The sequence below is a fragment of the Pogona vitticeps genome, chromosome 2 (genome assembly GCF_051106095.1).
Source record: "Pogona vitticeps strain Pit_001003342236 chromosome 2, PviZW2.1, whole genome shotgun sequence".
NCBI lineage: Eukaryota > Metazoa > Chordata > Lepidosauria > Squamata > Agamidae > Pogona > Pogona vitticeps.
The window spans coordinates 120,883,735-120,911,544 of NC_135784.1; the positions used below are offsets into that span (position 1 = coordinate 120,883,735).

The window sequence follows — 27,810 nt, forward strand, 5'->3', positions numbered from 1 at the left end:
CAAGAATATATCTATTTCTCAAAGGGATGAGGGGTCATTTAAAAGATTACTGGAATGTTGTTGTAAAATGTTGTTGTTTCTGTATGTAAATAAAATTAAATAATAAAAAAGATCCAAATAAACCCTATAGCCCTTAAATTGTCTCCAAAAGAACATTGGGTTGTGACCTTATTTTGCTCGACAACAGAGCTTTTGCTCACTAATTTATTTCAAAACTTGTATTCTTTTGTTATTTCTTAAAAGGAGCCCATTAGTCTGGGTTCACTACTTACAGCTTGAAAATGCCAGGGGACAAGAATGTTCATCCATTGGGAAGTTATGCAGCTGTAGCTGACACTCAGCATCTATAGTCAATCTATGAAGAAACAGATACAAACTTTATTACCATAATACAATTTATATTGTTCATAGCTCTAGGCTTTCTCTAGCTATAAAAATGAAGGATACATGTTTCCAAAAAAGATAAAAAAATCTATATAGCTCTTGTTCTAATATTTTCCATAATAGGTTTTGATTAGGATGTGAAATCCTCCCTCTACTTTCTTCTGTCACTAAGGCCAGTATCCTACTGAGATTCTGCTAAGCAGAAAGTCCCACTATCATAGCATTGCAGGATCACACCACTTACACAAGTGTTACCATTCCTCAAGAACTGGTCTTCATGAAGAAATCCCATCCTTCCTTTGTACAAGGCACAACACTCACACAAATGGCACAGGCCCACAATATTATGCTGAATGGATGTTCTGTTCAACAGGATACTGGCCTGCAGGTCTTAAGGGGAAATGGGAATTTTTACTTGTGGATTTTTGAGATCTTTCCAACATGATATTTAAAATATCCTATGTTCCTCATGAACAAAACTAGATTAAGACCTGTTGAGAATCTAAAATATCTCAAGTTTAAGAGGTCCAAGAGCATTACTCTGGAACATAAAACCCCAGGCCAAACAGTGCTGCATGAACCAACAATGGAGAAAACTCAAATGTTGCCTGAGGCTGAGTGATTATTTAGTCCAGAACTCCCAGAATCCCCAGATAGCACAGTTCAAGAACACCTCGGTTATCCAATGGCTATATTGACATGACTCTTGGGAACCAATGGTAAAATATGGTAGCCCTGGACAAATAGCCCTCTCCCAGTCTCACTGTTGCCACAACCCAAAAGCAAGAAACTGAAAAGCCCCTCATAAGGGTTAGAGGATGGCCCTATTAATCTACATCTCACTCCCTTCATCCCCAAATTGGCTGTGTCTTTATAGAAATTAAAACTAAAAGACACAATATTTGTCTGGGCCCTTCTAAAGTCCAACTCCTGCATGAAGCTTCTGCTGCTTCACTTCAGGAACCACCAGAGCAGTCCTGTTTGGACGGAGCTTTGGATTTTGTGCAAGATGCATCCTTACTGTACACATTGGATAACACTGAAAGAGTGGCATAGATACCTTAGTGTATACAATACTCTGCCATCATTCCAAATCCGAAGCATCCGATTGGGTGTGGTGATCCAGTGAGCATCAGCTTTTTTTGAATTTCTGAAGAATGTGTCTGGTATCCAGATTTTCCCCACCATGTTGCTGTTTAACCTCAGCACTTTTATAGTGCTATTGAATCTTAGTCGTCTGTCATACCAGGTTTGAGCAAAAAATATATCTATTGTATATTCCTGCAGTATTAACAAAAACATCAGAATAAAACTCCATAGATCTCAGACAGGTCTTAATTTCAAAATCTCTGCAATCTTGTTTGGCACAGCTTTTGTGCCCATTTCATAGAAGAGGTCAAGAAAGTCACATTAGTAGCCTGATCAGCAACAGAACTGACCTCCTCATTTTTAGAATATGTTTGTGCTTCTGGTTGACTATCATCATATCATTATCATTCATCATGCTTTAAGTTTAGCTCTCTTCACCCCCCCCCCCCATTTTCCCTAATCATTATGAAGCTGTGCAAGAGAACATAATCTGCATTTAAAAAAAAACTCAATATTAATTTTCAAATCAGAATACTAAATTTAACTTTTTTGAGCATCAAACCACCCAGGTAGTGTTGCTATAATTCTCATTTTGGCTATTCGTAATTGACATGCTGTTTTGCCTGTTTTGGCAAATGGACGGAGATAAAATGTATCCAAGATGTACATTAAAATTAATATGAGTGAATGGAAGATTTTCAAATGAGGATACAAAAAAATAGGTATCAGCAGCTCAGATCTTCTCACCTGGTTATGCTGGCAGAGCACAAAAAGCATAACATTTGGAGATGAATTGCCCCAAGGTAAGAGATCACTGTACACATTATCATTTGCAGAACTGCATCAGATTCATATGAGTTATGTGCAACCGTTAATGTCTGCCATTGCTTCTTAACTTGGGGCAATATGTCTCCAGTGTAATTTGCCTATTATGCATAGCAAATATGCAACACTGGAGGCATATTGCCTCAAGAGAATTTTGGACAAGGTCTTCTTGGGGCAATAAGAGGATCTGAGACAACAACTTGGACATAGCCAGCAAGTACACATTAGCTAAAGAAACACCATCTAAGAACTAAGTTAGCATCTCAGATACAGAATGGGCTCAAGCAATTTTCAGTAATCTTTACTACCCACTAAGTCCCAACAAGATGCTCAGATAGAACTGCTATGGTGAAGAAATGTCAGAAAGGTCAACTCTCACCCTTCTTCCACCCTTTCTTCTGGCATATTTCTGGACCAAATTCAATTATATATAAAGGGTACATGTTGTTATATACTGTCAAGTCAAAACCAAATTACAGCAACCTTAACCAGGCTTTCAAGGGAAGTGAAGTATTTAATAAGTGGCTTTACCAGTTCTACATTCCCAGTAAGCTCCATGTCTGAGTGGTGATTTGAACCCAGGCCTCCCAGTCTGTCACTCTATCCACTGCACCACATTTGGCATCCCAAATTGAACACAGTAACAAGCAATACAAATATTTTGACATTTATGAGCAATTGTTACGTACCATATTGATAGCATTCACTGGACCAATGCTATTGACATACATATCAGTGTGAATTACTGTTGGTTGCACTGTAACAAAAATAAGAAAAACTGCTAGTATCACTAAAACATTTTTAAACCATAAATACAACTTACGTATATTAATATAGGCTTCCCAGATGCATAAGCTATGTTCAGACGGGCATTACAGCCAAATGTATCTAGAAGGCACATGGAGGTTGGAGAAGTCTGGTTCAAAGGAGGTCAATTTCTCTTGGTCAGGTACATTTTATTTCAATAAACAGGGACAAAACTGATCCCCAAAACTAAAAAAAATGATCTCATGTTTTTCCAAGAAAAAAAATAATAATGCCTATACAAGGCTTGTGACTGCTATTTTTCTATCAGCAAATTTAGTATGCTTGTGTTATCAGCACGTTGATTTTGATCTCATTTACCCTACTGAATCATTAATGAGGTTATAATCAGGTCAGTGCTGGTGCATCAGGCAGAGTTAGAAATAAAGCTAGACATTTCATTTAATAAGAAGAAACTGTGGCTGAAATTCAGTAGCATAACTTAAACAGTTCATAAGACTGATGGCATCAGTTTTTTTGGAAATTAAAATTTTCTGATTCTGCTCACAAGCGTCCCAAGACTCCCTTGGGATCCCTTTCATTGTGGGCATGCTGCTGGAGGCTGCAGAATGGGGAGAGTCGTTAATTACCAAATATCATCACCATCAACAGCAAAATCATTCCTTTGCTGATGATTTCCAAAAATTAAGACTTCCCAGGGCCTCCAATGGCTTCCCCTTGACTAAAAGGATCCCAGAGGAGCCCCAGGACCTTCAATGATCGGGAATAGGAAAAAATTAATTTCTGAAATACCACACCATCAGCCTTACATGGCATAAGTTATGCTTCTGGATTTCAACATGTATTTTGTTTCCCAAAAATTTCTCATGACATATTGCATCAGACATTTCCTATTACTAGAATTAATGCAAAGTGAATAGACATAGCCTGCAGAGTTACTGGAGATGTATACAAAGTTCAGTAGCTAACAACAACATTGCAAAAAGTATTAATGTTTAGCAGTTTGCTATGTATAAACATAAACTAATGGCCAAAATCCTCTTGAGCTGTTACAGTGGCACGACGACAAAACTTTTGGAGGTGATTCGAGTCAGGCAGAGTTAGAAATAAAGCCATAGGTACTGTCGATAATGTGTGGAGTCACATTTATTATGCAACAGATAGTATCTTAACCTGAGGCCATTTGCTTCCAAAAGTTAAATTACACCAGCATAACTACACAAGAGGATTTTGGTCAATGTTCAATTACTTGGTCTTAGGTATATTTTTTGTTAATATTTATACCACATAACCCGAAAAGGACTTCAACGATAGGTATGTGTTTAAGAATAAATGCACAAGATAATTCTGAAAAAAGCTTTTCTTTGTATTGCATCTGCCAGTGTTAGCATACTGTACATTCCTCAGTCTTTCTGTTGGCAGAGAAGCCAGCAAAAAGAGTAGTTCTTGAGCTCAAATTTGAGTTTTAAGAGCCTGAATCAGCAGGTGATGAACCCCGAATTCTTCACTGGCTTAGACTGAAAGCCAGGCATTAAGGCTTGAGGTTGGGAAGAGGGAGGATCATAGAGGGAGAATAGGTCAGATTACATTTGGATTATTTTGGACATAAAACAAGCCAACGCCTTCCCAATGTTTGGGTACACAAAATGGTTTGGAATATTTTCAGGACACATCAATGCAAGTCTTGGGGGGGCACTCATGTCAACTCATAAAAGCCAGGGTGGGGAGATGTGTTGGTATCTCCTTACTTAACAATCTGGCTGCCGAATTCTGGATCCCCCTCAAGGAGAGACCCACTGATAACAGCATTTGCCCACCCTGTTGTTGAAGGTCTGGCCACTTTCAAGAGCCAGGCCGGGCAAGGATCTAGTGCACTGATCAAGCACTCTGTCAACCTCAACTGACGTCACAGGCTGAAAATGTGTTAGACTCACTGGGCAAGACAGTACATTGGACGTCTCGGCTTGATCTACTGGTAAAGAGGAGAGATCTAGGTCCCAGGAGATGGCCTCCACTTTGTGTTTAAAGAAGGGCACAAAATGGTCACAGAAGATACTACTGGGAGGCCTATCACTTTGACCAACCCCAGATAAATCATGTACAATACGAAATAGTTCAACTTGATGGTCTCGGCCTTCGCTTATCTGGGAAGCAAAGTAAGATCTTCTTGTAGCCTTCACTTTAGCTAAATAGATGTTAGACACAATTTTTGTGGCTTTTAATTGGATACCATCAGGGCCTGTCTCCAAATGTTCTCTAGCTTCCTTCTATTTCGGTTCAACACCCATAGCTGCTGGTTATGGATGGGCTTGACGGGCTTGACAATGGAGGGGGCATTTAGGAGCAATCATGTCAGCTGCCCTGGTGGCAGCAGCATGCCATCCATCCATCAGAACTTCAACAGGACCACTAACTAGATCAGTTGGTATCCCACACATTTCATCTTGGAAACCAACAGTATCCAATAGCCTGTGGGGACGGACCATCTTAATAGGTCCCTGCTTCCTGTGGAGGGGGAGTGCCACTGAGAGGTTGCATTTTATTAGGTGGTGGTTTGACCATGACAAGTGGACTTATATCAAGTAGGTCACCACTGGTCCATTCTTTCCCTGTCCAGTTGAGAAAACCTGGTCTAGTGTGTGGCCCACCACATGAGTGGGGCCATTAACAAGTTGGGACATGTCCAAGGAAGCCATGTTTTCCAAGAACTCAAGAGCTGAAGCTGTGGCCCCAATCTCAGCATGGACATTGAAGTCCCCCAGGACAAGGAGTCTGGGGGACCTCAGTGCCACCACCGAGATGAAGTCCACCATCTCCAGAAAGGAAAGTGCTGGATCGTGGGGAGCACAGTAGAACAGCACCATCCTAAATCCATCCCCAAGGGTCATCAACACGTGGAGGGCTTCAAGGCCCAGGATCCTCAAGGCAGAGAGCCTGACAACCTCTAAGGTGTTTTTAGAGATAATGGCAACTTCCCCCCCAAAACCCTCCTGTCTACTTGGTGTTGGATGGAATATCTGGGTGGGCAAATTAATGAGAGGGCTATGCCACCCTCTGTGCCCATAAAAAACCTGTCTTTTTATGACCACATAAGTGTTATAGAGGCTGTAAAGGGCACAGCATAGAATCAAGGAGAATTGAAAAGCTTACATTGACCCCAAGAGTCATCAGGTCCAACCCTTTGCCAATGCAGGAAATCAATAGTAATCAACAGCTTCCCCACCACTTTAAAAACCTCCAACAAAGGAGAATTCACCACCTTATGCGAACAGCCCATTCCATTCTCAAACAGCTTTCATTGACAGGACGTTCTTCCTAAGGCTGACATTCTTGAGTTGTTTTTCTTAATGATTGAATGTTTGTTTTTTCTCATACAGACAATCAACTTCACCCATGCTTATCAGTTAAGGCTCAACAAGAGCATGTTTTTTTGTCTAAATGCTATAGTCTCTTATACTTATACCTGGATAATCATGTTGTTTCATTCTATGGAACATTTACTGGTGTCGGTCATCTTTCACTAACAGCTTAATCCCCAATCCAGTTGAAACTGAGTACTAGGACTTGAGATGCTTAAATCAATCTTAACTGAAATTGTGCAGCCCAGTTAAATATTACATCCAAGTGGTACAATACTATTTTGAAACAAATTATCTATTTTGAAACAAATTGCCTGATTTCATTTACTACTTTGCCCATATATTTTTCGACACTGAGCCTGTCACAGTTTTAAATTATGTATTACAATTATTAAGAGGAGTACAGAAAAAATTGTCCTGAAGCTGAAATTGTATTTAAAGTGCAGCTTGGAAATAGTTTACTGCGGGCAATCAAAATGATTGGTGGACTCTCAGGCTGGACATGGTCACTCTGCCATAATATTCTGAAGGTGAACAATGTTTTAATTACAATTTAGAGGTGTCCTATTTAGGTCTGATTGTTTCCACTTTTTATAGATCCAACACCTTTGCATTACATTATTTATATCTTCTAAGAATTTAGAAGCTTTAAATTTCCGACACTGTGGACCTTGTAACTCCAGACTTTAAGGAAGGTTCAGTCAAATGTTATCAATAAAATGGGAACTTGCCAAATAATTAGATTAGAAACCTCAGAAGTTACAAACTCTGTTGGAACAATTGAGAGTTTGATTAAACATTTTTTCCTGGTCGTCTAATCTCCCAATTTCCATCCTTGCAGATAAGATTGTTTTAACTGATAAAGGGATGATAATGGTATAAGTAATTGCCAGAAAAGATAATTGAGGCAAGGAGCAAAGGATGCCAGGAGAGCACTGTTAAAGGGGAGAAAACTCTGCTGGGGATGGTTTAAGATTGTTCATATATGCTGATATGATTTTTAATTGCTTGTGTTCTGGTAGTTTCTTACTTCTGTAATTTTCTTAACATAATTTTCATAGATGTGACTTAATTGAGAATTAAGCATTTATAATTTTAGAAAATGTCTCTTTGTAATACATTTATTTTTGAGTATTTTTAAAGCACCATGTTAATTTTTGCTGGAACATTTCAAGTTTAGTTAGAGCCATTACGTATATATTTTTAAGTTCATTACATTTTTATATCCTTATTTCTAATTTTGTGTTAAGTTTTTATATATACAAGTATATTTAAATATTCATATCTGCGTTCATATGCCTATTCAACAAAAGGAAGAAAAGCAGAAACTTTTTTGGACATTCAGTTTTTATCTTGTGTGGGGATAATAAATAAAGCAGTGGTTCTTAACCTTTGTTACTCGGATGTTTTTGAACTGCAAGTCCCAGAAACTCCAGCTAGCACAGTTGGTGGTGAAGGCTTCTGGGAGTTGCAGTCCAAAACTCCTGAGTAACCTAAGGTTAAGAACCAGTGAAATAAAGGATCGTCAGAAGAAAGCAGGATTGCACAATGTGCAGTATATTCCTCAGGGTCACGTTGGATTTAACCCCTTTTGATGTATATGCCAGCTGTGAAGAACACAGGCTTCTGATCCCTCATATATCTATAAAGTTCTATAGGGCTCATAGGGAGGCTCAGACTTCATGTTATCTGATCTGACAAGCCAAATGAACATACTTGTCTTTTGTCACTATTATTATTTTCTTAACTCTACAGTATCAGCTATAACATTTTTTTTTTAAAAAAAACTTCATCAGAAGTATAGAGTTGAAATACTTGTTTCAGAAATGGTGGGTTATAGCTTCATGAAGAGAAGTATCAGTTGTCAAGTACGTTATACATTTTATGCACATTTTCTTGCAAGCTCTTTGCTATGGAAAACATTTTGGCTTCTCTTCCTCTTTCTCTTCATTCTCATTAAAATAACAATAACAATACCCTCACCTCCTATATCCGGCCTTAGCTTGTTGTCATATCCCTCCAGCAGTCCATTTAAAATAAGGGTAACATCACTCTCATGGACTTTGGGAGTTAAAACCCAGGTTTTGTTGGTCGTATAATCTTCATAATCGTCATCACTTTTTTGGCTAGAACTGTTTTGAAAAGAAAAATAAGAAAACAGAACACTAAAGTCACATTATGGGTGAATGTGTGAATTATATTCAGAGACAGCTCTATCAGAAACCATAATGACTGCATAACCCCCTTAAAATAATAACAGTTCTGCACACATAACTTTATTGAAAGAAATGACCAAGGGAATATCATTTATTGACTGATATTTACAGCTCAGTTTCAGTGAATTTTCAAGGTTATTGCACATATTTATTTTCTCTCGCACAGATATATTTTCCTTGGAATCTTATAAAGGCAGTTGTTTATTTTGTGGGTTTAGATTAAATGTTTTGGAACAGGCAGTGCATCATCAGTACATCAATATGTGTGAAAAGGAACATAGTCATTGCCTTAGAGAGAATTGTCTGACAATAAAATTAAATAATACTGAGATACAATGATATGCCCTGCTGTTAGTCTAGAATACTGATTTAAGTTAACATTGGTTGCACAGAATTTAATCTGTTGGGTGGTTCTGCATTAAATATGTTTAAATGCACATGAAGCTTTATGAACCCATTCATCTTCACAACAGTCATGTAAGGAAGGACAATAATATTACCATTTTAGAGATGGAGAACTATAAAGGGAGGCATTGCTTGCTCTGTGTGTTTTGGAGGACTATTCATGTTCATTGCTCTGTAACACATTACCAGTGACCTCATGGCTAATCAACCTGCAGCTGAATATATTACAGGTGTTCATTAGAGATGCATGGTGATTCATGCCAGTTCATCCATCAGTCAGGTGCCCATTCAGAAACAGCACCTGGAGGAGGCAGGACAGGGGAGCCAGGGTGCTCACCGGAAGAGGCGGGGCTTAGAACGATGGAGCACCTGTTGGACCAATGGATAAACTGACACAAAACACCAACTGGCAGTTCGTGCCCATCTCTATTGTGCATCAAATGCAAGATTAAGCTTTGACCTTGCTTCACTGATTCAGAAAACAACCTAATTCAATTCACACTGATTTGCAGGTATCCAGTTTGATTCTTTCTTTCTTTCTTTCTTTCTTTCTTTCTTTCTTTCTTTCTTTCTTTCTTTCTTTCTTTCTTTCTTTCTTTCTTTCTTTCTACGGCTCAAATGTTATTCTTTTCAATGGGGGTAGAGTTATGGGGAGGGGAATTTGGGGTTGAGGGGGACAGGTATGGATAGAGCGTGAGATAGTAAAATTCCAGAGCGTGAGATAATACATTTGCATCAACTTGTACAATTAATGCTACAAAGGGAAATAAAAAGAAAAACAACAAATTTTCCCAGTATTACTATAGTTACTACATTATCTATTCCCTAATTGGACCTTCACATTCTTCTTTAATCTGTGCTTTCCAAACTATCTTTCAAATCTAATTATGAAATTATTCCCTAATTTTGAGTCCTTTTTAAGGTGATCTTTGTTTATTACTTCTGTTTCCTCCATCTCCATGACTTCCCGTGTCTTTTCGGTCAGCTCTAAATCCTGGATATCTGTTTTCTTCTAATATTTTCCATCTAATAACTTAGCTGTAGAAATTACATGCATATTTCATTTCTCTATCTAACATCTCAGGAATAATATTCAATACAGAGGGGGAAATGGTTTAAATGTTGTGTGAAATAGAATATTTTTCAAATTTTCATGCACCTACAATAATTCCCTATATATCCACCAAACATGATAAAAGTGCCATCCTGTGTTTTAGGTTTCCCACACTATTTAAAAACAGTTTTGCACCTTTAAAAAAACTTTGTTGGCATTGCGTATCATCAGTAAATCGTGTACCATCCATAAAACACCTTACCTACATTTTCTTTAATTGTTACTGATTTTTAAACATCGTTATTCTTCTACCATTTTATATCCATTTCATTTTAAAGTTTTTAACCACTTCATCTTTCACTTTCATGTTTTAGTCATTTAGTACCTCTTTATTGTTGAGGTTTTCTTTCCTCCTCCTGGATCCTCATGTTTCTATAGTACACTTTCCTTTAGAGTTTCTCACTTGCTCTTCTACTCAAGCCGAGCTTCTTTCTGCCTCTGATCCTGATGAGCTACTTGATTTCTTCTTGTCTCATTTCTCATCTTCGTTTTTCTCTTCTTTTCTGCCTAGCCATTTTCCCTTTGTTTTCATAAAATCTTCTTCATTTTTGAATTAATATAGTAACTCTGCTCCTGGAATTCAAAGAGGACACCTTCAGGCACCAACCACTTAGACATAATTGAATTTGTTCCCCAGAGGAATGCATATTGCCTTCTTTTCTGTCTTATTTGCCATGGATTATGTTTCAATATCTTAATTTCTTTATCTTTTATGTTAGGTTCCTTGCCCTGTATATTTCTTAAAACTTTATCTCAAAAAATATTTCCCGTAAATTTAACATAAATTTCTCTGGGGAGATTTTTATTCCTGGTGTATGCTATATTAATTCTTTGTGCTGTGTCTATATTTTGCTGAACATCCTCTGGTTGCATCCCCACGAGCGGTGCTAAATAAGTAGTAATCACTTGCACTGTATCTTCTTTTTGTTCTTGTAGATTCTGGCTCTTTCTATTTGTAGATTTAACAGCGTAATTTCATCTTGCTTTCTTTCCCATTTTAGTTCTCCCATCTCTGTACACAAGGTCTCCAGACTTCCTTCTGTTCTTTTTGATATCCCATCTTTTCTGGCTATTTCTTTTTTATTTTATGTAATTTAATTTTTAATATTAGATATTTGTATCCCTAAGTCTTTCATTTGTATACATAGCTGAGCCATCCCTCCTTGTATTTGCTGTGTCCCTGTAGATAGCATCTCTTGAATACTTGAACGTTGTTGCCAGTCCTTAAATGACTCTTGCCACAATAACCCACTGAGATTCTGTTCTTGTGCCAGTGAGCATCTTTGAGTTCTCTTTTCCACCTTTTGTTGCATACTGATTTTTTATTTCTTTCTAAATTAAGTATATAAGGGATGCTGGGATGTGGTGGTGCTGCAAGGATGTGGTGGTGCTGCAGACTAAACCACAGAAGCCTCTGTGCTGCAGGGTCAGAAGACCATCACTCGTAAGATCGAATCCATGCAACAGAGTGAGCTCCCGTCACTTTGTCCCAGCTCCTCGCCAACCTAGCAGTTTGAAAGCATACAAATGCGAGTAGATAAATAGGTACCACCTCGGTGGGAAGGTAAAACAGCATTCCCTAGTCATGCTGGCCACGTGACAACTGAAACTGTCTTTGGACAAGTGCTGGCTCTACAGCTTGAAAATGGGATGAGCACCGACCCCTAGAGTTGGACACGGCTGGACTAAAAATGTCAAGGGAAACTTTTACCTTTTACCTTTTTAAGGGATGCTGTTTGACTCTTCTGTCAGCAGATGTCACTGTAATCTTACTTTTCTTTCTCCATCTTATTTATATATCAGATCCAAAGGGGGGGGGTGGTGGCGCTTCCCTCAAAGTAGAAAGTTCTCACAGTCACCAAGTCACAACAATACAAATTTAAAGGACCTGCAATGCTTTGAAGTAAATAGGATTTGATATTGACATTTCAAATAGTCATGGGAGCAAGACTTCTATCTTAAATTGATCTCCTAAGGTAGTTTTCTCCCCCTTTCCCCTTTTTCTCCTCTCTTCTTCGTCTGATCCAAGCTTGGAGGGGGAGGGTCACTTCTACTGTGACGGTAAGATTTTTTAAAAGGTTACAGGTGTCTCTCCACCCTCCAATATCTGCAGGTGATATGTTCCAAGATCTATCACAAATGCCTGAAATCGTGGATAGCAGCAAATCCTACATATAGGGTAGTCACAGCTGCAGTGCTATTTCCATATGGCAAGGTGGTGCCAGCAACAGTGAACACAAAGTGTCAATTGTAGTTAGTGGGACTGACGGGTGGCTAGCCCTCTCCTGTTGCCATTACTGCCTTGTACTTGGAATAGAGCTGGTTGATGATGTAGGAACTAATTGGAGGGCAGAGAGAGTGTGAAGGTGCCACAAACAGCAGCAGTAGAAGTAGCAAGAGGAGGAGCAGTAGCAGGAATCGACATGTCCCTGAATAATCTCTCAAACAAGGAACTCCATCATTTATGTTCAGTTGGCATCAAAGTCACAGAAAGTCAAATAAGCTAGGGATGGAGGGTGGATTGGATCATCATAAGTACCACCTTCTTTTTAATCAAGTGCCCAATGCTATAGGGTTCAGTGCCCCACAGACTCCATTAAATCTAGAGATGTTTATTCAGATTCAGAAATATTCAGAATTCACTGAATAATCCAAATTCAGATAGTTCAAAATATATCCAAATTAGAGATGGGCATGAATTAAGTTGCACCTCTTCGTATGAAGTAACCTGCACAGATGCTGCACGGATCCTTCCCTTACTCCCCGGCCCGGCTGGGCCACTCACCTTGCATCACATGCTGCTGGGTCCTTCTTCTCTGGTGGCACTCTAATCCAGGCAGGAGTTCAGGATGTCCACACCTGCCTCCTCCAGCCGCCAATCACTCCAACAAGGAGGCAAGATGGGGATTCTCCCACTGCAGCTGATGAGTGGTCAGCTGCCAGAGGAGATGGGACAGGCAGCCCAAACTCTTGCTTGGATTGGAGAGCTGCTAGAGAAGAAGGATCCCAGCAGTGCATGGTGCAAGGTGAGTGGCCCAGCCATTCCAGGGAATGGGAGGAGGATCTGTGTGGCACCTATGGTGCCACACAGGTTATTTCATATGAAGAGGCACGATTTAAGTCCTGCACATCTCTAATCCAAATCCAAATGTAATAGTTCCAAGTATCAGTAATAATAACAACTAATATTTGGAGCCTCATTTAAAATAAGAAAATAAGACCATTTTGTGTTCACTGGACAGTGGCATGAACAAGAATTTATTGATTAAAAAAACTACAAATCATGTTTCTCATTTTTGTTTTTGTTGAACTTTGTGTTAATTCATATGTTCCTATGTTTAAGACGGGAAGTCTAAACCATCCACACAGTAGCTTTACTATTTATTTTAATATCTTTCCAGTATGATAAATCTATCATTTTTTTCCTTCTGAATACTGTCATTTTTTATGACAGAGATGTTTATCATTTGAAAATGAGATAGCGAGTGATCAAATGTATTTCATCATATGGCATTTGACTCTTACACAAGCACCTGAATTAGAAGTTGCAAGGGGCACAGAAAAAAGGGAGTGCTGTCAGTTTTTTAAAAGGACTCCCTATTGATTCAGCTAAAAGTATGCTGAATGTGGGGCAAAGTACTGCTATAAATCTGTGTTTGCTGGAGCAACATAAACAGCATTTTGTGCAGTCACAGTTTAAAAAGTCCCATAGGCTTGAAAAATAGAATGCTCTATTAAGTTATGCCCGAGCTGCTCTTGAAACCCTCTTTTCAGATAACATTGTTACGAATGTAAGAGGAAGAAAGAATAGACATTTACTTATGGTCCTTTTTTGGTAGTGTATATATATATATATAGATCAATAGATTATACACTTATAGTTATGTCAACATTATTACCATGATTTAAAGGTGTAGAGGGGAGATGTTTAGAGTCTTTGGTACATAATTTTAATTGCATAGCTAAGAAGAATGCTCAAGAATCCAAAGGAGATTTAGATTCTTCAGATTTCTTCATTCATTTTACTTTGCCACATTGATATTCCCACTAATAGCATTGTAGGTCTTGCGGGAAGGGCTGGCAGCTGTTGCTTAGGATTCAGAGAATGTTCTGGGAGTGTGGGAGGTTTGACTTCATAAAAGGGTTTGGAAAACTGATATGGCTGTTCTTTTTTCTGTTTGGCAACTTCCTTATGAGATTGTTTGCTGCTTCTCCTTTTCTCCTGCCCTCCATTTTGGATTTGGGTCAGGTTGTTCATCCTTGACTGCTGCTCTTCTTCCCTCATGGTGCAGTGCTTAAACTGTTGTACTGCAGACAAAACTATGCTCACAACCCAGTGTTCGATCCCAGGTAGCCAGCTGAAGTTTGACTCAGCCTTCTATCCTTCCAAGGTCAGCAAAATGAGTACGCAGTTCGGGGGGGGGCATATGTAGCCTCCTTAATTCACTTGTAAATTGCCCAGTAAGTGCTTGAAGTGCTATGGGGCAGTATATAAGCAGCTTTTTTTGCTTTGCTTCCCTTATAGGTTTTCCCTTATATATTTTTTGTTCCATCCTTTTTTGCCCCTTTGGATTTGCTGGTTTGTGAGGGGGTTGCCATTTTTATTTTATAAGGGGAGGGGGGAAACTGCCATTTACTTTATTTCTGCTCTTTTCTGGTGTGCCTGCCCTCAGCAGCTTCAAGTGCTGCCAGGCTGAAAAGGCATCAAAGTGGTAAGGGGAAAAGAAATCTGCCCAATCCCCATATTTCAGGGGCTTGGTTTGGGAAGAGGGTTGGATTTACTGTCACGCCTTGCTTTATTTTACTTGGTTTTGGGAGAAGTGTGTTACATACAGCACTGATGTTACCTGTCTGTCATGGGTTTGGAGGGAAAGTTCCAGCCTATGGGGAGTGGAAGGCGGGACATCAGGAGGAGGGGCTGTACTGTATATATATGTGAAGCCTGTGTGGAGAAGTTAGGAGAGCTGGAGGAGAGCTGAGAGAAGAAGCTGGTGTAGGAGTCTGTGTGTCAGACAGGGTACTACTGTGTGTCAGTCAGTACCAACCTGATAGGTTCAGGTGTCTGTATGGTTAGCCAGAACTGATAGGTTCAGGGTCTGTGCTTTATTTAAAGGTGTTCTGTGTGAACCAAACTGGTGTATGTATGATTGAGACTAAGCCACGTTACTGTATCTTATTCACTTGATCATTTTATTTTCCCTGTGTGTTATTTAAATAAACCTTATTCCTTTATTTGTTAAAAATCCATTCCTGGTCTGTGTGACTCCTTACAGGGAATGGTTGGTGGCAGCTTAGTGAAACTGTGGCATATCCCAGTAGGTCTGGGGTTGTCACATTGATTGGTGTCCAGCGTGTGGGATACGACTGGTCCAGTTGTCCAGTGGTCCAGCAAAGCCTTGGCAAGTGTGCCCAGAGCAAGGGGGGTCTAGTCAGGGACAATCTGAGAGCGCATAGGTAATCTTCTAGGCTTACCTCACGGGGAGGTACGCTAGTGAAAGAACGTGTAACCTCAGATTGGTGGGACTAGATTAGGGAGCTCTGAGGCAACCTGTTTTGGCGGGAAAAAGCTGAGGCAAAGCTGAGTGAAATAGCGGTGATCTAGCTTGTCTGCTGAGAGGCCTAGCAGAGGGGGGTGGACTCTGGCTGGCAACAGTTGCAAGTTAGTGCTGAAAGAACAGCAGCAATCTATAGAAGGCTGGTTCTGAGGCAAAAGAAAAAAAAGTGGTCGCTTTATTTTGAGGCTTGACTTGTGAAAGCAGCCTGTTCTGGGGGGGATTATGCCCTTGACTCGAAGCCAAATGGCAGAAATGGGTGAAGTGAGGGAACCCCAGGTAGACCAAGGTTCTGAGGATGAATTTGGCTCAGTGCAGGATGACAGCACGGGAGAACAGAACCCAGAACTCAGAAAATTGCTCCTAGCCCAACAGCATGAACTGAGGGTGAGGGAAATGGAGGAAAGAGAGAAACAAAGACAATTTGAATTAGAGAAAGAAAAAATGCAGGAAAGGGAAAGGCAATTCGAAATGGAGCAAAGGGAAAGGGAGAAACAGAGACAATTTGAATTGGAATTGCAGAGAGAGAAAATGGCGTTTGAGTTAAGAAAATTGGAACTGATGAACCAGAACAATAATAACAATAGGGATTCTGAGGGGGGCCAATTGTCTAAAACTGACCTGAAGAAATTCCCTGTGTACCACAAGGGGGATTGCCCTGAGGTGTTCTTTTCCCTCGTGGAAAGAGCGTTTGTGGACTTCTCAGTGAGGGAAACTGAGAAGATGACCATCATGCGATCTTTAATCAGTGGCAGCCTGGCCGAAGTCTATGCAGAGATGCCAGAGGGACTGTTAAAAGATTTCGCAGAGTTTAAAAAACTGGTGTTTGCCAGACATGGGATAAATGCGGAACAGCTGAGGCAAAGATTCAGGTCACTCACCAAGAAACCAGAGCAGACTTTTACCCAAGTGGGGGCCCAACTGGTGAGGCTGCTAGAGAAATGGCTGTCGCAGGAGGGGACAGAGACCTACCAGCAGCTCAAAGACCTGATAGCGCTGGAACAGTTTTATTCAGTCCTGCATGGGGAACTGAAGTTCCAGGTGAGGGAAAGGAAACCGAAATCTGTGGCCGAAGCGGCCGAAATCGCAGATTTTATTTCCCAAATAAGAAAGCCCTTAGGTGAGGGGAAATCGATAGGTAAACCTAAAGAAACCTACAGCAAGTACTCTCAGGGACCAGGGAAAAACCAGCAAGTGGGAGGGGCCCATGGTGAAGGGAAGCCCTCAGACATAAAACAAAGACCTCAGATTTTGGAGGGAAAACCAAAACAAGATGAGAAAGACTCAAAATACAGCAGAAAATGTTATTTCTGTCAAGGAAAGGGCCATCTAATCTCAGAGTGTGAGAAATTAAAGCAGCTAAAAGGAAATGTGCCTCATGATTTGAGTGGAACCAAGCCAAAAGCGGTGTTCTGTGTCCAGAAAGAGCAAAGCTCCTTGCCACTGAGGGAGCCTGTTGCCATGGCTACTCAATCTGGAACAGATACATCTGCTGATCAGGCTGGGGAAAATGGTCCTCTTGTGGTCAAGCGCTGCTTGCTAGTGAGAACAGATTCGCAGTTGTTTGAAACCGCAGGGGTGGACGTAGGAATACTTGACCATCAGTATAGGGGGCTAAGGGATACTTGTTCCCAGGTGACCCTGTGCCATCCAGATATTATTCCTAGGGAGTATATAATCCCAAATGAGAGCATAAAGGTGGCAGGGATTGAGGGGCAGGTGATCTCACTGCCAGTAGCTGAGGTACCTGTGAACTTTCAAGGCTGGAGGGGAGTTTGGTGGCTAGCGATTTCATCAACTCTGCCAGCAGCCGTGCTCGTGGGAAATGACCTGGCTGAACATGTGAAACGGGTGCTAGTGATTACACGCTCACAAGCCACCACGGGGACAGTTCAGGGGGGTACTGTTGAGCCCGAGACGGAAGCAGGGGGGAGTTCCGAAGCTGTGGTGGAAACCTTAACCACAGACAGCCGATTTGGCCAACAGCAAAAGGCAGACGCCACTCTCCAAAAGTGTTTTGAACAGGTGACAGACGCCCAGCTAACACCTGAAACCCCAGTGAGATTTCGAGAGGAAAAGGGAATTTTATATAGAGAGACCCTGAGGAATATCTCAAAAGGGGGAGATGGGATCAGAAGTCAGCTGGTGGTACCTGAAAAGTATCGCCCCATGATCTTAAAAAGGGGGCACTCTGACATGTTTGCTGCGCACTTAGGGGTGAACAAAACACAGCAGAGAATTACACAGAATTTTTACTGGCCTGAAATAGGGAAGCAGATCAAGGAGTTCTGTAAACAATGTGATGTGTGTCAGAGGCAGGGGAATAACCGTGACAGGACCAAAGCAAAGTTGTGCCCTTTGCCTGTGATTGACACTCCGTTCAAATGCATAGGGGTGGATATTGTGGGACCTTTGCCCAAGGCCACAAAGAGGGGGAACAGGTTCATTCTCACCATTGTGGACCATGCCACGAGGTACCCTGAAGCCATTCCCTTGACTAACATTGAAACCAACACAGTGGCAGATGCCTTGGTGGGGTATATGTCCAGGATGGGATTTGCCTCAGAAATAATCACAGATTTGGGCGCGTCGTTTACATCGAAGCTCATGAAACGGTTATGGCAAATCTGTGGAATTAAACACAAGGAAACCACTGCCTATCACCCTGAAAGTAATGGGTTAACGGAGAAGTTCAATGGGACTTTGATGCGCATGATTAGGGCTTACTTGGCAGAGAATCCAAACAATTGGGACCAGAAGCTGCAATCCCTTTTGTTTGCTTATCGATCAGTGCCACAAGCCAGTACCGGGTTCAGTCCGTTTGAACTTTTATTTGGGAGAAGGGTGAAAGGGCCACTCGATTTGATCAAACAAAATTGGGAGCAGATCACCCAGGATGACCCACAAGATGTTGTGACATATATAGACACCTTGATGAATGACCTAAAGAGAAACCTAGAGCTAGCAGCAGAGACCCTGCAAGCTCAAAAGGTCAGAAAGAAAGCTTGGGATGACCAGAAAGCCAGGGAGAGGCACTTTGACCCAGGGGAGGAAGTGCTTTGGCCTAGGCTCTGCAAAGAGAGCAAGTGTCAGCTGGGTAGCCCAGAAATAAAATACTTGGGTCACATAGTAGGGGGAGGAGTGATCAAACCCCTAGAGGCCAAGATAGAAGCAGTTCGTGATTGGCCTAGACCCAACACCAAGAAAAAGGTCAAATCATTTCTTGGGTTGGTGGGCTACTACAGAAAGTTCATCCCGAGGTTTAGCGAGATTGCGGCTCCGCTGACCGATCTGACGAGGAAGAAGACTGATGACCGCATCCCGTGGACCAGCGACTGTGAGGAGGCGTTCCAGAGGTTGAAGGAGGCCCTCATCAACTATCCAGTGCTGCGTGCTCCAGACTTCGACCAGGAGTTCATCATCTACACCGATGCGTCTAACAGTGGGGTAGGAGCAGTTCTTTGCCAGGAGGATGAGAATGGTGACCAGCATCCAGTGTCCTACCTGAGTAGGAAACTCCAGAAAGGTGAGAGACATTTGGCAACCGTGGAAAAGGAGTGCCTGGCCATAGTCTACGCGATCCAGAAGGCCAAGCCTTACATCTGGGGAAGACATTTTATTCTGTGCACTGACCATTCACCACTGCAATGGTTAAAGACAATGAAAACCCACAATAGCAAACTTATGAGGTGGGCTTTAAACCTACAAGACTATGACTTTGAAGTGAAGGTGGTCAGAGGGTCAGTGAACTGTGTTGCTGACGCCTTGTCAAGAAGACCCGAAGAATGAAGACGGCGAAAGAAACATGGACTATATATATATTTTGGTGACCAAAAAGTTAAATGTATCTGGTTATTAAATATACCTGGTTTGTATGAATAAAGGTAACTTGATGTATTGTAAATGGTAAATGTTTAAATGCCTAATTGATATGTTTATCCAGAGTAAGTATGGTATGGTATGTTATTGTATAACTGTTTTTGTATGTTTTGGGTCCAGGTTGTTTTTTTGGAGAAAAGCACTTTAGCTTTCCCCCTACAAAACAACTTATAAAGAGGGGAGGTGTTACATACAGCACTGATGTTACCTGTCTGTCATGGGTTTGGAGGGAAAGTTCCAGCCTATGGGGAGTGGAAGGCGGGACATCAGGAGGAGGGGCTGTACTGTATATATATGTGAAGCCTGTGTGGAGAAGTTAGGAGAGCTGGAGGAGAGCTGAGAGAAGAAGCTGGTGTAGGAGTCTGTGTGTCAGACAGGGTACTACTGTGTGTCAGTCAGTACCAACCTGATAGGTTCAGGTGTCTGTATGGTTAGCCAGAACTGATAGGTTCAGGGTCTGTGCTTTATTTAAAGGTGTTCTGTGTGAACCAAACTGGTGTATGTATGATTGAGACTAAGCCACGTTACTGTATCTTATTCACTTGATCATTTTATTTTCCCTGTGTGTTATTTAAATAAACCTTATTCCTTTATTTGTTAAAAATCCATTCCTGGTCTGTGTGACTCCTTACAGGGAATGGTTGGTGGCAGCTTAGTGAAACTGTGGCATATCCCAGTAGGTCTGGGGTTGTCACAAAGTGATTGTCTGAATGTTTACAATATATATTTACTTTCTAGGGTGGTGGTTCATTGCTACCGTTTTTAAATTGCTACTTGGTTATTTTACAGTGTATATTAATTATTGTATTTAAAGCGGAATCTTTGCTAAATCACTTCTGGGGTGAGTGGATATTTCTTTGTTGGATATTACATTGCCATTTGGCTAGTCCACTCTTTATGTCAATAATTGTAATTTATTTTTTTCCATTTGAAGTCAAATGGGTAGGGACAGTTGTTCTGCTGGCTAAATTGCTTCAGGGAGCATTCTTCTTTCCAGACCTTTTCCCATTTGGTTGGAGAAATTGGAAACTTAATGTATACTGTTCTATGTACAGCATATATAATATATTTTGGTGGCCTTTTGAATGACTATTCTGTGTTTGCTTCTGGGAGCAGAGGTGGTGGAGTGCTTCCTTGATTTTCTTCTATTGTGCTGAGGCTCACAAAGGCTCTCTCTGTCTTATGTTGAACTGTATAAGGGGGAATAGAAGTCTTACTGTGTTTTCCTCTTAATTTTAAGTGTTGGGTGATTGCTGCTGGGTTTTTTTGTTTTGTTTTGTTTTGTTTTGTTCTGGAACAGCAGTTAGGTGCTGCTGGCTAGCTGATTGCTGGGCTTGTTAAGTAGGCTGAACTACCTACGGGTGCTGCAAGTCAGGCTTGTATGGTGTGTGTGCACCAGAGTCAGTGTGCTAAGTGCAACTTGTGCACCCTCATCCTCGCCACAGTAGTGGTCTGCCTTAGGGAGAGATGATAAGAGACAGGGTGTGTAGTGGTCATGATGGTACCAAGGATGGTGTCAAGAATAGAATTTTGCATGGACAGGCGACTCCAGCCAGGTATAGGGCTTGTATTATAAAGTTGAGTTTTGGTGGTGTACCTGGCCCGGGGGTGGGGTGGGGCGCAGTAACTTTGCTATTGTGTCCTTTATTGTGGGATTAGGACTCTGTCATTGGCAGTAGGATTATTGGGGGGGCCCTCATCCTGTACTGCACCCAGCTTCTACTTCTCAAATGGAGAAAGGTATCATTAGCCCCACCCATTCTTGGGGAGAACTGACCTCCCTGAGATCGAAGAGCATGCTCTGGTTGTGGTTGAGGAGTAAAGGACAGAGGAAGAGGAGGAGGAAGAAATTTAAAAGAGGAGCGCTGGAGGAAAGTGTGCCATCAACATCAGGCAGCCTCTTACAAGTGGGAGGCATGCCGGTGGCAAAGCAGGTTCACCCTGGACAGAATGGATTGTAAAATGAAAGTACCCCAAAGACCTGGTCCCTTATGAATCAAACTCAAATATTTTCCTCATACATATGCCTACCTGAGACTAAGGCTACACAACAGACCATAAGAAGCCGATTCACACCTTCCTGTTACATGTTTTATTGTGCTGCTCAACTTCTATTATCTTGTTCCTTTCTTGTTCTTAACTTTGAAGTATTTGTCCCTCTCAGCCAGTAGCTGGCCAAGCTTTCTTTTTCACAGATAATAACAAATTTAGAGATAACTCTTGTTGACTTACAGCTAGAAATAATAGCCGATGATCACTGAAGACTAGCAGGCAAGATTTACACTACAGTCTTATGCATATTTATCCAGAAGCTGTCCAGTAAAATATTGGCTGCCGGCTAAATGTGCATAGATATATCCACATCTGTTGAGCTTTATTTTCCCAACTCTATGTCCAGTGTCTGCCCAGTTCCACCAAGGATTGATCATTATTTTGAAACTGTTTTGCATAGTTTTGGAATGCACACACTTTTAAAGCAATTTCTTATATGTATTTTGCATACATTCCTTGTGAGTGCCTAAATAATGCCTTTCCTATATTACTGTGCACATGGGCAGATGTGAAACAGACATATTTTTCTTTGCATGCCTTTCAAATGTGTATAATTTATTTATTTATTTATTTATTTATTTATTTATTTATTTATTTATTTATTTATTGGACTTATATACCGCCCCATAGCGCTACAAGCACTCTCCGGGCGGTTTACAATTTAATTATACAGGCTACACATTTTTTACTGGCAACCTTCACAGCTAACTGGTAGCATGTGGATTCCAGAATGCAAAGTGTGCCCAGTCCATACACAGTAGAGGCACTGTGGAGCAGGAGGATTTCTCCAATTTGTATAAGAAATAGGCAAGAGCTTATTCCCTGCACATTATTGCCCACATGTTATCTTATAAAGTAGCAATGCATTCAAATAATATCATATGCAAACAATTAAAACAGTTCTTTCCAAGCTATGTACCTGCAGAAGGTTTGCTATATTTTAATATGGAACTGGAAATATGAAAATCCTGCTTGAAATGCCTCTATGCTTTATAAACTGCTCACTCCTGTGCCTCTCCTCCTTTTGCTTCATCAGATTAAAAAAAATAGGATGGGATAACTTGTTGTGACCTCTATGTGACCTCCAACACTGAGATCCAGTTGTAGCTCCTAGAGAAGCATGGATTCACAAGACAGGAGCAAATCATGTTTCTTGCAAGCTTATGATCCTCCTGACTTGTGCAATGACCCATGATTTTGTGTTGAGGCATCATCATGATAATAAGCAGTTCCTTCTTGGTTTGCCATCAAAAGAAGCTGAGCAAGAGTGAACAGCCTGGTTGATGTGCAGATCAAGTGGGCTGTTTGGTGAAGCTGCTGCAGATTCCAAACTGACACTCTTCCAACTGGCTGTCAACCTCATGTCTCACCAAATATCAGAGTGGATGACAGCCATTTGCAAGAATAGCTTAGAGATGCAGAGTCTGTCCAGCCATCTATTTCTGGATAAAAAACCTTCTGCATGGAAGGGCAGCATGTATGTGTGAAGCCATAGTCGGTGCAACCTTCCCAGACCTGAAAAAGAGATTCAGAATTCAGCTCACCATGGTGCCCATGCTGCTGAGAACAAAGAAGTCTGCCAAGCAGTGCCAAGGTGGGCACTGGCTTGTGGACCTGGGGTACCTGGGTGGCTGAGAGATGAGGCTCTAGATGGTTACCACCAGCAGCAGCAGCAGCAATGAAAGCTCTCCCCAACAAATCTGCCGAAGTTGGGGCAGAAAGGCTGGTTGCTGGGTGTAAAGTTCTCCCCAGGGACTGAAGATTGAAATGAACGAGGAAGGATGCATTCATGAGCATTTAAGAATTGCAGGCAGGAATGGGTTGTTTGTTTCAACAGCTGATCCTTCTGTGCTTGCCATGGGGATAAGAACTGTTCTGCTTCTCATGGGGAAAGGAACACTAGGAGGCTGACTACACAAGCAGTGTAGCCTACTGTTTGAAGCACTGCAGGCAGTTGTGCTCCTAAAGACAGCAATTAGACAATCTCTTTCCTAGAGTGCACCAGCCCACCCCAGAGTGTTCCTACCTATACCTTTATGGCACCTGCCAAAGGGCTTCTAGTTTTCTGCTGTGGGTAGAATCTCTCTGGTTTAAATCTGCTTAATAAACAAGCCCCTTCAGAATATTGGCAAATTCATAACTTCCCCTGCTTGGCAGCTGTAAGGAAAAATGAAGTTTTTGCTTTTGTTTTGACTGTATATAGACTATTGCTGATGAACTGAATCAGTTATTTTTTTAAAAAGTTAAAAACCTTTTCTTTGCCTAATCTTAAAGGGCTAGTCGAGAAACCACCCACAGCTTAATCCACAGCAATGACTTTAGCTGCAGGCAGTCTATATACCTTTTTTTTAAAAGTTATTTCCCCTGCATTCTGCTGAGCAGGGGAAGTGATTAATTTGCTGATATCCTGAGGTGGTTTGCTTATTAAGCCACAATATTGGTAGGAGCTATTTCTGTGTAAATGGCTGCACTTGGCTAGATCGTTCTAATCAAGCCTGGCCACTCCAAAGCAGCCCACACTTGTTCATTCTTTGCCACTAGTGCACCTACACCCAAATTTAAATTCTACAGCTCAGTTTGGCACGAAAAAAAATTCTTGCAAATCTAAGACTGAATCAAAAACACCTAATTTTTCTTGCATTTCTGGCCAAAAGCAAGAACGCTTCATTTCTTTGCCCTCATCTGCAAGGATGAGATAAATCAGGTTTGCATTCCTACTAGTAAAGGAGTAGATTGAGAGCTAACTAGGCTCCTGACTGGTGCTCACTGGGGTCTACCTGAGTTTGAAAATCAGAAGCAGTGCTCCTATTAGGTAAAGCAAGTTTGCTGCTCTACTGCTTCCAGAATCTACAATATTCATGCCAGTGTCCAGAAGATTCTGGAAGCTGCAGCCAAAAATTAACATTTCCAAGCTCTAGATCCTGCTCTAATGGCAGTAACTCACCACAGTCTGACTTGAATTACCTCATTTATGTCTAGGCCAAAAATTAACTTTCCATGGTTTGAATACTAATACTAATACAGCTAATGCTAATGTTACAAATAGCAACCTCAGTATTAAAGAGCTTCCAAAAGGGCTTCCTCACATATCTTCTCAGCAGGCATGTCATTTTGCATGGATTTTAACATATGGCTCATAGTAAATTTGTGAGTGCTTATTTAATCTAGAGTTTAAATCTAGATCGACAACCTGTACTCTTGCTAAAGGGAGCAGAATGTGCATGGGTGTATATACAATTCAACTGAGGCTAAAAAAAGGAATGAGCAGCATGTGAAGTGGCTTTGTGCCTGTTTTACAAATGTAAGCAAGAATATGCTGTGGTATCATTTTAGTCATACCACTGGAGCACATAGTTTGTCCATTTATTCAGCACCAAAACATCAGTAATCCAGCAATGGCTTTATTTTCATCTCAGTCTTGCCTTCTTCAGTCTGCCTTAAAACTCAGATGAGTTTTGCAAAAGTTTATAGTTCTTCATGAGAATAATGAACAATTATGCTCATTATTACAACTATTGTTAATCAGCATAGTTGCTCACTATTATCATGAGCAGCTATGGGCTTTTACAAAAATAATAAGCAATCAGTAATGAGCAACCAGTGATGATCATGTTGCACTGTTGCTTCAGGAATTCTTTGAACCAGTTCTTCAAAAGATATCAGCTTTGAAAGGTAGTCCAGAAGACAAGCAGTGACAACTAAATTTCCCTTTGTTTGTGGTGCCTGGAATCCTCATACTGTTTGAGGTATTGACAAGTATGACTTACAGTTAATTTCATGAATGAAATCCTGGAAAGACATCTTCAGTTCTGGATTAAGTTAAGAGGATACCTGCATCCATACCCACACCAACACAGCCATCTCTTTTTAAAACAGGTACAACAGAAGCTGCCCCCAAAATTTAACAGGTCCAGTAATATGTGCTTCCTGAGCTTCTCATACCTCATCCTAACTCTACCTTCAGTTTTTGTTTCACTGCAAAATAAAAAAAGACCTGAGTTTGAAGTAGCAAAATGCACATGTTTACACATTTTTGCATATTACCTTTCACAGCACCTAGTTCATCTTTGAAAACTTATTTATGTATTATTAATACATCCTCCAAGATAATTTCTCATTCATTTTTAAATGTACACTTCTTTTTGGTCTAGGGTAAAAATTTATTGTTACATGCCATCAAGTCACCTCTGACTTATGGTGACCTTATGAATGAGTGATCTCCAAAATTTCCGGTCCTCAACTGCCCCACTCAGCTCTTACTCATACATTTGATCATCTTTTCTACTTCCTTCATTGTTGCACTTCTGAGTCTCAGTCTTCTGATTTCTTGGCTGCAATCTCCCTTTAGATTGACAATTGAACCAAGATATACAAAATCCTTCACTATATCAATTTCTTCATTGTCAACATTAAAGTTGAGTAGTTCTTCTGTAGTCATTTTTGTTTTCTTCATGTTCAACTGCAGTCCAGCTTTGACAATTTCTTCGTTCACATTCACTAAAAAATTTTTCAAGTTATTACTGTTTTCTGCCAGTAAGATGGTATCTTAAATTACTGGTGTTTCTTCCACCAATTTTCACTCCTCCTTCATCTGAATCTAGTCTAGTTTTCTGTAATATGTTCTGTGTACAAGTTGAACGGGATAAAATTCCTTCAGCCTAAGGAAACCATTCTGTCTCTTCATATTCTGTCCTAATGGTAGATTCTTGTCCACAATACAGGTTTAGGTATCAGGACAATCAAGTACTCAGCCACACCCATTTCGTTCAAAACAAACCATAGCTTTTCATTATCCACACCGTCAAATACTTTATTATAGTCTATAAAGTATCAACCAATTTTCTTCTCAAATTCTTTGGTGCACAATAGCCAGCAGATATTTGCAATATGATCTTGAGCACCTCTTCCTTTTTAGAATCCACCTTGAACATCAGGTATTTCTCGTTCTGTATAAGATAAATAAGCTTTTGTTGCAGAACCTTGAGAATCACTTTACCGGCATGGGAAATTAAAGCAATAGTCCTATAGTTATCCTTAGCATCTCCTTCCTTGGGGACTAGAATATATAAGGAACATTTCCAGTCTGTGGGCCATTGTTTTGTTTATTATATTTGTTGGCATATTCTTAGGATTTTGACAGATTCAGGGCAAAATACTCTTAGTAATTCTTAAAAGGAGGAAATGTCCTATCTGAACTTTCAGATTGCCAAGTGAAAGAGTTCTTTTCTAACCATGCACAGGAGACTAATAGCAAATGCTAACATTTTCTAGTAAAGAGCATGAGAATGAAATTTGTCAGTTAGTACAAGGTAATTAATTGCTCATGAAATGTAGTTGCAAAATGTCAAAATTATTGTTACTAGGATTGTTATGGACATTAAGGAGGAATTTTTTTCAAACAGGCTTGCTTGTTCTTCTGATGTATTGGTAAATATCAAATTGTTTTAACAACACTGGCCTTTTGTAACATTAAAATTGCAGCTGAACATCAATATTCACAAACTTTCTGACATTTACTGTATCAGACTTGCATATGGTTTAAATAATTCTTCATAGATGTTTTCAGATATACAAGAACATAATTTCTGATGTTCCCTTAAAAAGGGAAGCTTTTAAGCTTAATAATTCTGGATACATTGGCTTTCTCACAATAACTGTCAAATAAAAGTTTCAAATAAATAAATAAATAGATAAACAAATAAATATTAGTGCAATGCACAATGCAAGGAGGAAGAAATCCTCTTGTGACTCTTGCACTCCTCTCATCAACCTCTAACTTTCTCACCTTTGCTTGACTCTTTTTCTTCCTCTGTTAGTGATACTGTTAGCCCAAGGCCAGCAACTGTGACACACACCCCTAATAGCTTTGGGTTATGATGACTCCTACCAGCCCTAGCCAGTGTACATAGTGATGAGAGATTGTAGGAGCTGCAATACAAATGTTGCTTAAACACTGTGTATAAAGCGGCTGCCAGGAATAGCCTATTAAGAAAACTTTCTGAAACTGACTGGGAGATTTACACACACATCTCAAAATCTACAAACATCAGCCCTGGCTCTGTGTTCTGATGCTACTGAATATGCTTGTGCAGCGCGGTACTAATCCATATATGCTAAATATGTAAATATGGCACTAAATCAGACATGTTGACTTACTACCAAGTGCTTGA

The 27,810-nt window shown here is 40.5% G+C and overlaps 1 protein-coding gene and 1 long non-coding RNA gene across 5 annotated transcripts in view; both read right to left on the reverse strand.

The window, feature by feature from the left end:
• The window catches only part of GABRG2 (gamma-aminobutyric acid type A receptor subunit gamma2), an 88,161-nt gene that overhangs the window by 46,300 nt on the left and 14,051 nt on the right, over nucleotides 1–27,810 (reverse strand). For all 4 annotated transcript variants that reach the window (XM_072990284.2, XM_072990285.2, XM_072990283.2 and 1 more), the window contains exons 2-5: nucleotides 8,406–8,554; nucleotides 2,988–3,055; nucleotides 1,445–1,665; nucleotides 273–355 (exon numbers count right to left, since the gene is read on the reverse strand). In XM_072990284.2, the coding sequence (XP_072846385.1) occupies nucleotides 273–355; nucleotides 1,445–1,665; nucleotides 2,988–3,055; nucleotides 8,406–8,554 (521 nt within the window). The remainder of the gene's footprint in view (nucleotides 1–272; nucleotides 356–1,444; nucleotides 1,666–2,987; nucleotides 3,056–8,405; nucleotides 8,555–27,810) is intronic.
• On the reverse strand, nucleotides 9,564–9,758 carry LOC140704523 (uncharacterized). The gene is made up of 2 exons (XR_013541946.1): nucleotides 9,655–9,758; nucleotides 9,564–9,606 (listed from the first exon to the last, which is right to left on the reverse strand). It is a non-coding gene; the product is annotated as an uncharacterized LOC140704523 (long non-coding RNA).